At 44.8% G+C, this 13,023-nt stretch overlaps 1 protein-coding gene across 1 annotated transcript in view; it reads left to right on the top strand.

Annotated features, from left to right (window-relative positions):
- Positions 1–13,023, top strand: part of CFAP44 (cilia and flagella associated protein 44) — a 49,627-nt gene that overhangs the window by 23,207 nt on the left and 13,397 nt on the right. The window contains exons 23-28 of the mRNA XM_044287389.1: positions 423–616; positions 3,196–3,355; positions 5,451–5,628; positions 5,839–6,330; positions 8,604–8,807; positions 8,898–9,093. Coding sequence (XP_044143324.1) covers positions 423–616; positions 3,196–3,355; positions 5,451–5,628; positions 5,839–6,330; positions 8,604–8,807; positions 8,898–9,093 — 1,424 coding nt within the window. The remainder of the gene's footprint in view (positions 1–422; positions 617–3,195; positions 3,356–5,450; positions 5,629–5,838; positions 6,331–8,603; positions 8,808–8,897; positions 9,094–13,023) is intronic.

The raw sequence follows: 13,023 nt of genomic DNA, 5'->3' as shown, positions 1-13,023 counted from the left end.
TGTGAAGCTTACTCTTAAAGGGGTTGTCTCACCTCAAGCATTAATATGCCACCAATGTCAGATAGGTGCGGCTCCCACCTCTGGAACCCACACCTAAGGGCATACCGCACATGCGCTGCCGCCCTTCATTGATTTTTATGGGAGTGCCGTAAACAGTCGAGCGGTTTTCATAAGTGCCATAAAAATGGAGGAGTGGACCGCGCAAGCATGGTGGTCACCGCTCCGTTCCTGTCTATGGAACGACCAGAAATAGTCGACAGATGCTACACAGAGTTTGTTACCATGGAGACACATTGTCTGGAGAGGTGCTGTGGAACAAAACAGTAGCAAACATCTAAACCAAGTTACTTCATTTTTCCTATGATATCAATGAGAGAATAAAAAAAAGAATAATTGTGTAACTTTGGACATTTACTGACCAGATTCCGGGATAAGGTGGAGTTTGATACGGTGATCGTCCGCGCAATCAACACCGAGCACCAAGTGTCCACATACCGGCTCCTGTCTCTCCCAGAGAAGTACTTTAAAGTGAAGGGGATGATTTTGAAGAGGAGGATGACGCGCTACGATCTGTATCAGAAAGAGCCTGGTGTTGGGAAAGAGACTCGAGAGTCAGGTAAGTGCCATCCATAGCATGTAGGTGGGGGAGCTGGCATCTGCAGGATAAGATGGAAGGGATTATAGAAGACTACACAGGTAGGTTACCATGTAGGAAGTCTGGGGGTACCATGTAGGTCTGATCTGCTCTCAGGTAGGTCACCATAGAGGAGATTACTAACGATGATTTGCTCTCAGGTAGGTGACCACAGAGGAGAACTGGGGATAATCTGCTCTCACCGTAAAGGGTGATTAGTGGGGATGACCTGATCTCAGGTAGGTTCCCATAGAGGGGATTACTGGGGGTGACCTGCTCTCAGGTAGGTTACCATAGAGGAGATTACTAGGGATGACCTGATAACAGGTAGGTTACCATAGAGGAGATTACTGGGGATGACCTGATCTCAGGTAGGTTACCATAGAGGAGATTACTGGGGATGACCTGATCTCAGGTAGGTTACCATAGAGGAGATTACGGGGGGTGACCTGCTCTTAGGTAGGTTACCATAGAGGAGATTACTGGGGATGACCTGCTCTCAGGTAGGTTACCATAGAGGAGATTACTGGGGGTGACCTGCTCTCAGGTAGGTTACCATAGAGGAGATTACTAGGGATGACCTGATAACAGGTAGGTTACCATAGAGGAGATTACTGGGGATGACCTGATCTCACGTAGGTTACCATAGAGGAGATTACTGGGGATGACCTGATCTCAGGTAGGTTACCATAGAGGAGATTACTGGGGGTCACCTGCTCTCAGGTAGGTTACCATAGAGGAGATTACTGGGGATGACCTGATCTCAGGTAGGTTACCATAGAGGAGATTACTGGGGATGACCTGATCTCAGTTAGGTTACCATAGAGGAGATTACTGGGGATGACCTGCTCTCAGGTAGGTTACCATAGAGGAGATTACTGGGGATGACCTGCTCTCAGGTAGGTTACCATAGAGGAGATTACTGGAGGACTATAGGACTATTTCTAGGACTACAATGCTTTATACAGTGTTTGCATCCTTTACTGTCACATCTTGTGGCAGCCACTACACTACGTGCAGAATTATTAGGCAAATGAGTATTTTGACCACATCATCCTCTTTCTGCATGTTGTCTTACTCCAAGCTGTATAGGCTCGAAAGCCTACTACCAATTAAGCATATTAGGTGATGTGCATCTCTGTAATGAGAAGGGGTGTGGTCTAATGACATCAACACCCTATATCAGGTGTGCATAATTATTAGGCAACTTCCTTTCCTTTGGCAAAATGGGTCAAAAGAAGGACTTGACAGGCTCAGAAAAGTCAAAAATAGTGAGATATCTTGCAGAGGGATGCAGCACTCTTAACATTGCAAAGCTTCTGAAGCGCGATCATCGAACAATCAAGCGTTTCATTCAAAATAGTCAACAGGGTCGCAAGAAGCGTGTGGAAAAACCAAGGCGCAAAATAACTGCCCATGAACTGAGAAAAGTCAAGCGTGCAGCTGCCAAGATGCCACTTGCCACCAGTTTGGCCATATTTCAGAGCTGCAACATCACTGGAGTGCCCAAAAGCACAAGGTGTGCAATACTCAGAGACATGGCCAAGGTAAGAAAGGCTGAAAGACGACCACCACTGAACAAGACACACAAGCTGAAACGTCAAGACTGGGCCAAGAAATATCTCAAGACTGATTTTTCTAAGGCTTTATGGACTGATGAAATGAGAGTGAGTCTTGATGGGCCAGATGGCTGGATTGGTAAAGGGCAGAGAGCTCCAGTCCGACTCAGACGCCAGCAAGGTGGAGGTGGAGTACTGGTTTGGGCTGGTATCATCAAAGATGAGCTTGTGGGGCCTTTTTGGGTTGAGGATGGAGTCAAGCTCAACTCCCAGTCCTACTGCCAGTTTCTGGAAGACACCTTCTGCAAGCAGTGGTACAGGAAGAAGTCTGCAAGGTAAGAAAAACATGATTTTCATGCAGGACAATGCTCCATCACACGCGTCCAAGTACTCCACAGCGTGGCTGGCAAGAAAGGGTATAAAAGAAGAAAATCTAATGACATGGCCTCCTTGTTCACCTGATCTGAACCCCATTGAGAACCTGTAGTCCATCATCAAATGTGAGATTTACAAGGAGGGAAAACAGTACACCTCTCTGAACAGTGTCTGGGAGGCTGTGGTTGCTGCTGCACGCAATGTTGATGGTGAACAGATCAAAACACTGACAGAATCCATGGATGGCGGCTTCTGAGTGTCCTTGCAAAGAAAGGTGGCTATATTGGTCACTTATTTGTTTTTGTTTTGTTTTTGAATGTCAGAAATGTATATTTGTGAATGTTGAGATGTTATATTGGTTTCACTGGTAAAAATAAATAATTGAAATGGGTATATATTTGTTTTTTGTTAAGTTGCCTAATAATTATGCACAGTAATAGTCACCTGCACACACAGATATCTCCCTAAAATAGCTAAAACTAAAAACAAACTAAAAACTACTTCCAAAAATATTCAGCTTTGATATTAATGAGTTTTTTGGGTTCATTGAGAACATGGTTGTTGTTCAATAATAAAATTAATCCTCAAAAATACAACTTGCCTAATAATTCTGCACTCCCTGTACAGGAGGAGTGGACCTTAGTGCTGTGACGCAGGAGCAGAAGCACAGACATCACTGGGCGGGAAGACGCATGGAGGGACGCATGGAACGAATCAGGAACATCATCGAGAAGGCAGAAAAGGCAAAATCCAAAATCTCACAGAGGAAACAGGAATGGGACCAGCTGTAAGTTGTAAAGCTAATATCCAGGAACACTGCACACACTGCGGAGTACTTCATATCCAGGAACACTGCACACACTGCTGAGTGCTTCATATCCAGAAACACGGCACACACTGCTGAGTACTTCATATCCAGGAGCACTGCGCACACTGCTGAGTGCTTCATATCCAGGAACACTGCACATACTGCTGAGTACTTCATATCCAGGAACACTGCACACACTGCTGAGTGCTTCATATCCAGGAACACTGCACACACTGCTGAGTACTTCATATCCAGGAGCACTGCACATACTGCTGAGTACTTCATATCCAGGAACACTGCACACACTGCTGAGTGCTTCATATCCAGGAACACTGCACACACTGCTGAGTACTTCATATCCAGGAGCACTGCACACACTGCTGAGTACTTCATATCCAGGAACACTGCACACACTGCTGAGTGCTTCATATCCAGGAACACTGCACACACTGCTGAGTACTTCATACCCAGAAACACTGCACACACTGCTGAGTGCTTCATATCCAGGAAAACTGCACACACTGCTGAGTACTTCATACCCAGAAACACTGCACACACTGCTTCATATCCAGGAACACTGCACATACTGCTGAGTGCTTCATATCCAGGAGCACTGCGCACACTGCTGAGTGCTTCATATCCAGGAACACTGCACACACTGCTGAGTACTTCATACCCAGGAACACTGCACACACTGCTGAGTACTTCATATCCAGGAACACTGCACACACTGCTGAGTACTTCATACCCAGAAACACTGCACACACTGCTGAGTGCTTCATATCCAGGAAAACTGCACACACTGCTGAGTGCTTCAAATCCAGGAACACTGCACACACTGCTGAGTGCTTCATATCCAGGAGCACTGCACATACTGCTGAGTGCTTCATATCCAAGAGCACTGCACACACTGCTGAGTACTTCATATCCAGGAACACTGCACACCCTGCTGAGTACTTCATACCCAGGAACACTGCACACACTGCTGAGTGCTTCATATCCAAGAGCACTGCACACACTGCTGAGTGCTTCATATCCAGGAACACTGCACACACTGCTGAGTACTTCATATCCAGGAACACTGCACACCCTGCTGAGTACTTCATACCCAGGAACACTGCACACACTGCTGAGTGCTTTATATCCAGGAACACTGCACACACTGCTGAGTACTTCATGTCCAGGAACACTGCACACACTGCTGAGTACTTCATATCCAGGAACACTGCACACACTGCTGAGTGCTTCATATCCAGGAACACTGCACACACTGCTGAGTACTTCATACCCAGAAACACTGCACACACTGCTGAGTGCTTCATATCCAGGAAAACTGCACACACTGCTGAGTACTTCATACCCAGAAACACTGCACACACTGCTGAGTGCTTCATATCCAGGAAAACTGCACACACTGCTGAGTACTTCATATCCAGGAGCACTGCACACACTGCTGAGTGCTTCATATCCAGGAACACTGCACACACTGCTGAGTGCTTCATATCCAGGAACACTGCACATACTGCTGAGTGCTTCATATCCAGGAGCACTGCACACACTGCTGAGTACTTCATATCCAGGAGCACTGCACACACTGCTGAGTGCTTCATATCCAGGAACACTGCACACACTGCTGAGTGCTTCATATCCAGGAACACTGCACACACTGCTGAGTGCTTCATATCCAGGAGCACTGCGCACACTGCTGAGTGCTTCATATCCAGGAGCACTGCACACACTGCTGAGTACTTCATATCCAGGAACACTGCACACACTGCTGAGTGCTTCATATCCAGGAACACTGCACACACTGCTGAGTGCTTCAAATCCAGGAACACTGCACACACTGCTGAGTAATTCATATCCAGGAGCACTGCACATACTGCTGAGTGCTTCATATCCAGGAGCACTGCACACACTGCTGAGTACTTCATATCCAGGAACACTGCACATACTGCTGAGTGCTTCATATCCAGGAGCACTGCACACGCTGCTGAGTACTTCATATCCAGGAACACTGCACATAATGCTTAATACTTTGCTTTATACCAATCTTCCTGCCATACGTTCCCAGGTACAAAACTAAGCCCAGTGAGGACTATGAGGACCCAGCAGATGTTTTGGCCATTACAAATGCCAAGGAGAACATGGGGGACTTCAAACTGAAAACAGCAAAGGATTACACTGTCCCCGAGCACCTGCGAATAAATGCCGAAAGAAAGAGATCTGAACTGGCAATGTTAGAAAGCATGGTACGTGTGTATGTGGAGCAAACCTATGAAGCTGGGTGACACTTTATCTATAGGACAGACGTGCCAATGATATGTGATAATGGAGGCTGAGGACCCCTGACGCTGGTAGTCAGTGATTTATCCTTCATCATCATCAGAGTATTGATGTGTTATTGATTGCAGTACAGGAGATACCCTCCATAAAACCATGCCTTGTGTTTCTTCATAAAGATACATGAGCAGAAGTCATCCATGAACCGTTCCATCATGGCGCTCCGTGATCTCAAGCTAGAAACCATAGAGAAGATGAAGAATATTGTACGCGAGGTAAGAGTCATCCAGGAAGCACTGGACTCCTCCAAACACCTCCACATCCCGAGAGTGCCTTCACTGCTCCCCGACGAGACGCCGGAGAAGAAATTCCAGTACGACAGCGAGACTCTCCGCAGGTTCCAGCAGGAGCAAGACAACCGGGTGCAGGCACCACCAGCAATGCAGGAAGGAGGTTTTGGTGGATTCGGTTTCGGACAAAAACAGCAAACCACAGCAAAGCAATCCGAGTCCCGTTCTAGACCATCTACCACAAGCACTGTGAGATCGTGTCGCATCGCATCTTCCCAAAGACGCCATCTACAAAGGATGGAGCTGTCTGACCTGGAGAAAGAGGCCGTGCAGAGAGAGGAAATTTGGAATTTATACATGCAGGACAACCTCATCAAACAGGTAACAGTCAGGGGGAGGAGAAGAAGACATGACAGGAGTAATGGTGGGAATTGTATCTAGTATAACCTGCCTCGCTGCACGGAAAGCAGTGCACCCACCACCTCATTATGGACCCACTGTGCCTACTCCTCTCCCATGGAGGTCACTTTTATCCGCCAATGGTTTTTACACCAGAGAGTAATTGCAAGAGCCCATATTTAAAGGGGGTCTGTCACCACTATATGACCTTATACAGCCCTTACATGGTCCTATAGCACACCCATACCTGAGTCTAATGGTACCTTCGTTATTTTCGTAAGACTTACACAAGCAGGAAAAACGCTTTTTAATCCATATGCAAACGAGCACTCGCAAGTGCCCAGGGCGGCATTCCCTGTGTAAGTGCCCAGGGCGGCATTCCCTGTTTAAGTGCCCAGGGCGGCGTTCCCTGTGTAAGTGCCCAGGGCGCCGTTCCCTGTGTAAGTGCCCAGGGCGCCGTTCCCTGTGTAGGAGCCCAGGGCGGCGTTTCCTGTGTAAGTGCCCAGGGCGGCGTTCCCTGTTTAAGTGCCCAGGGCGGCGTTCCCTGTGCAAGTGCCCAGGGCGGCGTTCCCTGTGCAAGTGCCCAGGGCGGCGTTCCCTGTGCAAGTGCCCAGGGCGGCGTTCCCTGTGCAAGTGCCCAGGGCGGCGTTCCCTGTGCAAGAGCCCAGGGCGGCGTTCCCTGTGCAAGTGCCCAGGGCGGCGTTCCCTGTGCACATTGGGCACGGCATTGCTTCACGTAGTGCACATGCCCCGGGCTGGAGGGTGGCCAAAGGAATACGCTGTGGAGGAGTAAAGTAAAAAGAAGGCAGAGCAGCCTGGGCTCCTACACAGGGAATGACGCCCTGGGCTCCTACACAGGGAACGCCGCCCTGGGCACTTACACAGGGAACGCCGCCCTGGGCTCCTACACAGGGAGCGCCGCCCTGGGCACTTACACAGGGAACGCCGCCCCGGGCACTTACACAGGGAACGCCGCCCTGGGCTCCTACACAGGGAGCGCCGCCCTGGGCACTTACACAGGGAACGCCGCCCTGGGCACTTGCCAGTGCTCGTTTGCATATGGATTAAACAGCATTTTTCCTGCTTGTGCAAGTCAAAAGAAAATTACGAAGGTACCATTAGAATCAGGTAAAGCTGTGCTACAGTATATAGTACATAGAACCGCGGCACTCGAGTTTAAGTGAATAGTTATTTATTTATCCCATCCAGGCCTTAGCCTAATTTTCTGGATGGGATAAATAAATAACTATTCACTTGAACTCGAGTGCCGCGGTTCTATGCACTATATACTGATTGACGTTACCGCTGAGCCGTCCAACCCACCTCTAGGTGTGCTACAGGACCATGTAAGCGCTGTATAAGGTCATATAGTGGTGACAGACCCCCTTTAACCCAGCAGTCCACTTACAGCAGGCATGCTCAACCTGCGGCCCTCCACCTGTTGCAAAAGTACAACTCCCAGCATTCTCGGACAGCCTACAGCAGGGCATTGTGGGAGTTGTAGTTTTACAACAGCTGAGCATCCCTGACTCACAGGTACAGTACATACCTATATTCTAGCCACTGGATTCCACTACACCTGATTCTGCGGCTTGAGCTGAGACCTGTTCACAATGCTGATCTGTATGGGTCTCAGAGGTTGTGACTGATGAACATGACATCATTGGCTGATTGGCAGTGGCGCCGGGAGTCGGGCCCCCACCAATCCGATATCGATGACCCATTCTGCGGTTACGCCGTCAATATCGAAATCTCAGACAACTCCTTTCGCTATAAAGTATAGATCCTGATATAAAGATGAGACGACGTAGGTTGCAAGTCCCTAGAGCGAGCAATATGCAAGCGCTGAACAAGCAGGGGAGGCTGGGTGATTTCAGCTCCGAAGCTACAGAGTTCTGATTGCATGGCTGGAGTACAAGCTGAAAGAAACGTTAGGTCATCTACGTACACAGGGACTTTGTTGCGGATTTATTCTATATGTAAAATCCTATTTACGGACACTTTACTCCAGATAATTGGGGATTGTGGTCAGAAATGCTCCGTGCTTTCTATTACAGCGAGTTCTCCCATGTCGAGGAGCAGATGCCTTGGCTCCCCCATTACAAGACACTGCCATATGTTGGTTGATACAGCGCATATATAGCGCCACTTCCATGTTGAGTTTGCATACATAATAGTCACATTTTAGGACTTCCTCATTGGGCCACGGTCCAGATGGAAACCCTCAGCCTAACCTCCCTTCTCCTGTGTTCCAGATGAAGAAGCTGGCCGGCGACTTTGACGCTGAGCTCCGCATTGTACGGCACAAGAAGTTGGAGCTGGATGTCCAGATGAAGATGGCTGACCTGAGGCACATCACTCTTTTCGAGGAACTTCTCCTGCTGAAGGAGTTTGAGAAGCGAGAAGACATCTTGCAGGAGAAAGTCAGTGACCGAATCGCGGAGCTGGATGAGATAAAGGTATGTCTATGAAGGTCACGGCCAGGGGGGGGGGGTTCATGGCGCGCGCATCCAAACATCGGAGATACTGTTTCATGTCCTTCGCTGTAGAGGAAGTCTGAGGATTTTATGCAACAGTTGGAGGCCAAGAGAACGGAAGTCCTGAAGCTGCAGGAGAAGGAGAAGGCTCTGCACGCCACCTTCCAGACCTCCCTGGGAGAGGGCAACAAATTTGCCACATTTCTCACCAAAGTATTTAAGAAGAAGATCAAGCGGGCGAAGAAGAAGGAAGTGCGCGGAGACCAAGGTTGGTGTTTTTTTCTCTTAGGGTCGACTCACATATGCGTTGTGAACGTTGGTAATCTGTTGATGATGCTGCTGTGCACCGCCGAACCCATTGACTGTAATGGGATCTTATCGGGGATCTGGCGGCTGGTCAAAAAATACTATGTGCAGTACTTTTTAACCAGCTGGCGTTTATGCTGAAGAGCGGGCAGATCCCGTTCTAGTCAATAGGACCTGGCGGTGCACAGCAGTATCCAGCTGTGCCAGATATGGGGAAATTCGGTAGACTATCCTACCAGAGCAATGCGTATGTGAACCTAGCCCTATGTGATTGTGAAAGGGTCAGGACCACTGGAAAGCAGAATGGTGAAATGTAACGCTGCACACCGTGTACGTGGCCATACTGTACAAAAATAATACCAACAAACAATACTCATAAATAATGCTATCATACTTTACACACAACCAATACCAATAATTCATACTCATGATTAATGCTATCATGCTGTGCACATAAATAATACCACCATACAGTACTTCCGAATGACACTGTCATACTGCACACATATTGAACGCCACAACACAGTATTCATGAATATTGTTGTCATAACATGCAAATAACTAATTCCACCATATACTTATGAATAATGCTGCTGTATAATGCTCATTACTTATACTACCAAACGGTACTCATAAATAATGCTGTCATACCATGCACATAACTAATGTATCCATGCATCACTCATAAATAATGAAGTCATACTGTACACATAGCTAATACCACCATTCAGTACTCCTATCATACTGTACACATAGCTAATACCACCATTCAGTACTACTATCATACTGTACACATAGCTAATACCACCATTCAGTACTATCATACTGTACACATAGCTAATACCACCATTCAGTACTACTATCATACTGTACACATAACTATTGCCACCATTCAGTACTACTATCATACTGTACACATAGCTAATACCACCATTCAGTACTACTATCATACTGTACACATAGCTAATACCACCATTCAGTACTACTATCATACTGTACACATAGCTAATACCACCATTCAGTACTACTATCATACTGTACACATAGCTAATACCACAATTCAGTACTACTATCATACTGTACACATAGCTAATACCACCATTCAGTACTACTATCATACTGTACACATAGCTAATACCACCATTCAGTACTACTATCATACTGTACACATAGCTAATACCACAATTCAGTACTACTATCATACTGTATACATAGCTAATACCACAATTCAGTACTACTATCATACTGTACACATAGCTAATACCACCATTCAGTACTATCATACTGTACACATAGCTAATACCACCATTCAGTACTATCATACTGTACACATAGCTAATACCACCATTCATTACTACTATCATACTGTATACATAGCTAATACCACCATTCATTACTACTATCATACTGTATACATAGCTAATACCACCATTCAGTACTATCATACTGTACACATAGCTAATACCACCATTCAGTACTACTATCATACTGTACACATAACTATTGCCACCATTCAGTACTACTATCATACTGTACACATAGCTAATACCACCATTCAGTACTACTATCATACTGTACACATAGCTAATACCACCATTCAGTACTACTATCATACTGTACACATAGCTAATACCACCATTCAGTACTACTATCATACTGTACACATAGCTAATACCACAATTCAGTACTACTATCATACTGTACACATAGCTAATACCACCATTCAGTACTACTATCATACTGTACACATAGCTAATACCACCATTCAGTACTACTATCATACTGTACACATAGCTAATACCACAATTCAGTACTACTATCATACTGTACACATAGCTAATACCACCATTCAGTACTATCATACTGTACACATAGCTAATACCACCATTCAGTACTATCATACTGTACACATAGCTAATACCACCATTCATTACTACTATCATACTGTATACATAGCTAATACCACCATTCATTACTACTATCATACTGTATACATAGCTAATACCACCATTCAGTACTACTATCATACTGTACACATAGCTAATACCACCATTCAGTACTATCATACTGTACACATAGCTAATACCACCATTCAGTACTACTATCATACTGTACACATAGCTAATACCACCATTCAGTACTACTATCATACTGTACACATAGCTAATACCACCATTCAGTACTACTATCATACTGTACACATAGCTAATACCACCATTCAGTACTACTATCATACTGTATACATAGCTAAAACCACCATTCAGTACTATCATACTGTACACATAGCTAATACCACCATTCAGTACTATTATCATACTGTACACATAGCTAATACCACCATTCAGTACTACTATCATACTGTATACATAACTAATACCACCATTCAGTACTACTATCATACTGTATACATAGCTAATACCACCATTCAGTACTACTATCATACTGTATACATAGCTAATACCACCATTCAGTACTAGTGTCATACTGTACACATAGCTAATACCACAATTCAGTACTACTATCATACTGTATACATAGCTAATACCACCATTCAGTACTATCATACTGTACACATAGCTAATACCACCATTCAGTACTACTATCATACTGTACACATAGCTAATACCACCATTCAGTACTACTATCATACTGTACACATAGCTAATACCACCATTCAGTACTATTATACTGTACACATAGCTAATACCACCATTCAGTACTACTATCATACTGTACACATAGCTAATACCACCATTCAGTACTATTATACTGTACACATAGCTAATACCACCATTCAGTACTACTATCATACTGTATACATAGCTATTGCCACCATTCAGTACTACTATCATACTGTATACATAGCTAATACCACCATTCAGTACTACTATCATACTGTATACATAGCTATTGCCACCATTCAGTACTACTATCATACTGTACACATAGCTAATACCACCATTCAGTACTACTATCATACTGTACACATAGCTAATACCACCATTCAGTACTACTATCATACTGTACACATAGCTAATACCACCATTCAGTACTATCATACTGTACACATAGCTAATACCACCATTCAGTACTACTATCATACTGTACACATAGCTAATACCACCATTCAGTACTACTATCATACTGTACACATAGCTAATACCACCATTCAGTACTACTATCATACTGTACACATAGCTAATACCACCATTCAGTACTACTATCATACTGTATACATAGCTAAAACCACCATTCAGTACTATCATACTGTACACATAGCTAATACCACCATTCAGTACTATTATCATACTGTACACATAGCTAATACCACCATTCAGTACTACTATCATACTGTATACATAACTAATACCACCATTCAGTACTACTATCATACTGTACACATAGCTAATACCACCATTCAGTACTACTATCATACTGTATACATAGCTAATACCACCATTCAGTACTAGTGTCATACTGTACACATAGCTAATACCACCATTCAGTACTACTATCATACTGTACACATAGCTAATACCACCATTCAGTACTAGTGTCATACTGTACACATAGCTAATACCACAATTCAGTACTACTATCATACTGTATACATAGCTAATACCACCATTCAGTACTATCATACTGTACACATAGCTAATACCACCATTCAGTACTACTATCATACTGTACACATAGCTAATACCACCATTCAGTACTACTATCATACTGTACACATAGCTAATACCACCATTCAGTACTATTATACTGTACACATAGCTAATACCACCATTCAGTACTACTATCATACTGTACACATAGCTAATACCACCATTCAGTACTATTATACTGTACACATAGCTAATACCACCATTCAGTACTACTATCATACTGT

This window comes from Bufo gargarizans, chromosome 3 (assembly GCF_014858855.1).
Source record: "Bufo gargarizans isolate SCDJY-AF-19 chromosome 3, ASM1485885v1, whole genome shotgun sequence".
Classification (NCBI taxonomy): domain Eukaryota; kingdom Metazoa; phylum Chordata; class Amphibia; order Anura; family Bufonidae; genus Bufo; species Bufo gargarizans.
Note: the sequence above shows the minus strand (reverse complement) of the source record. Positions and strands in the feature narration are given on the sequence as shown.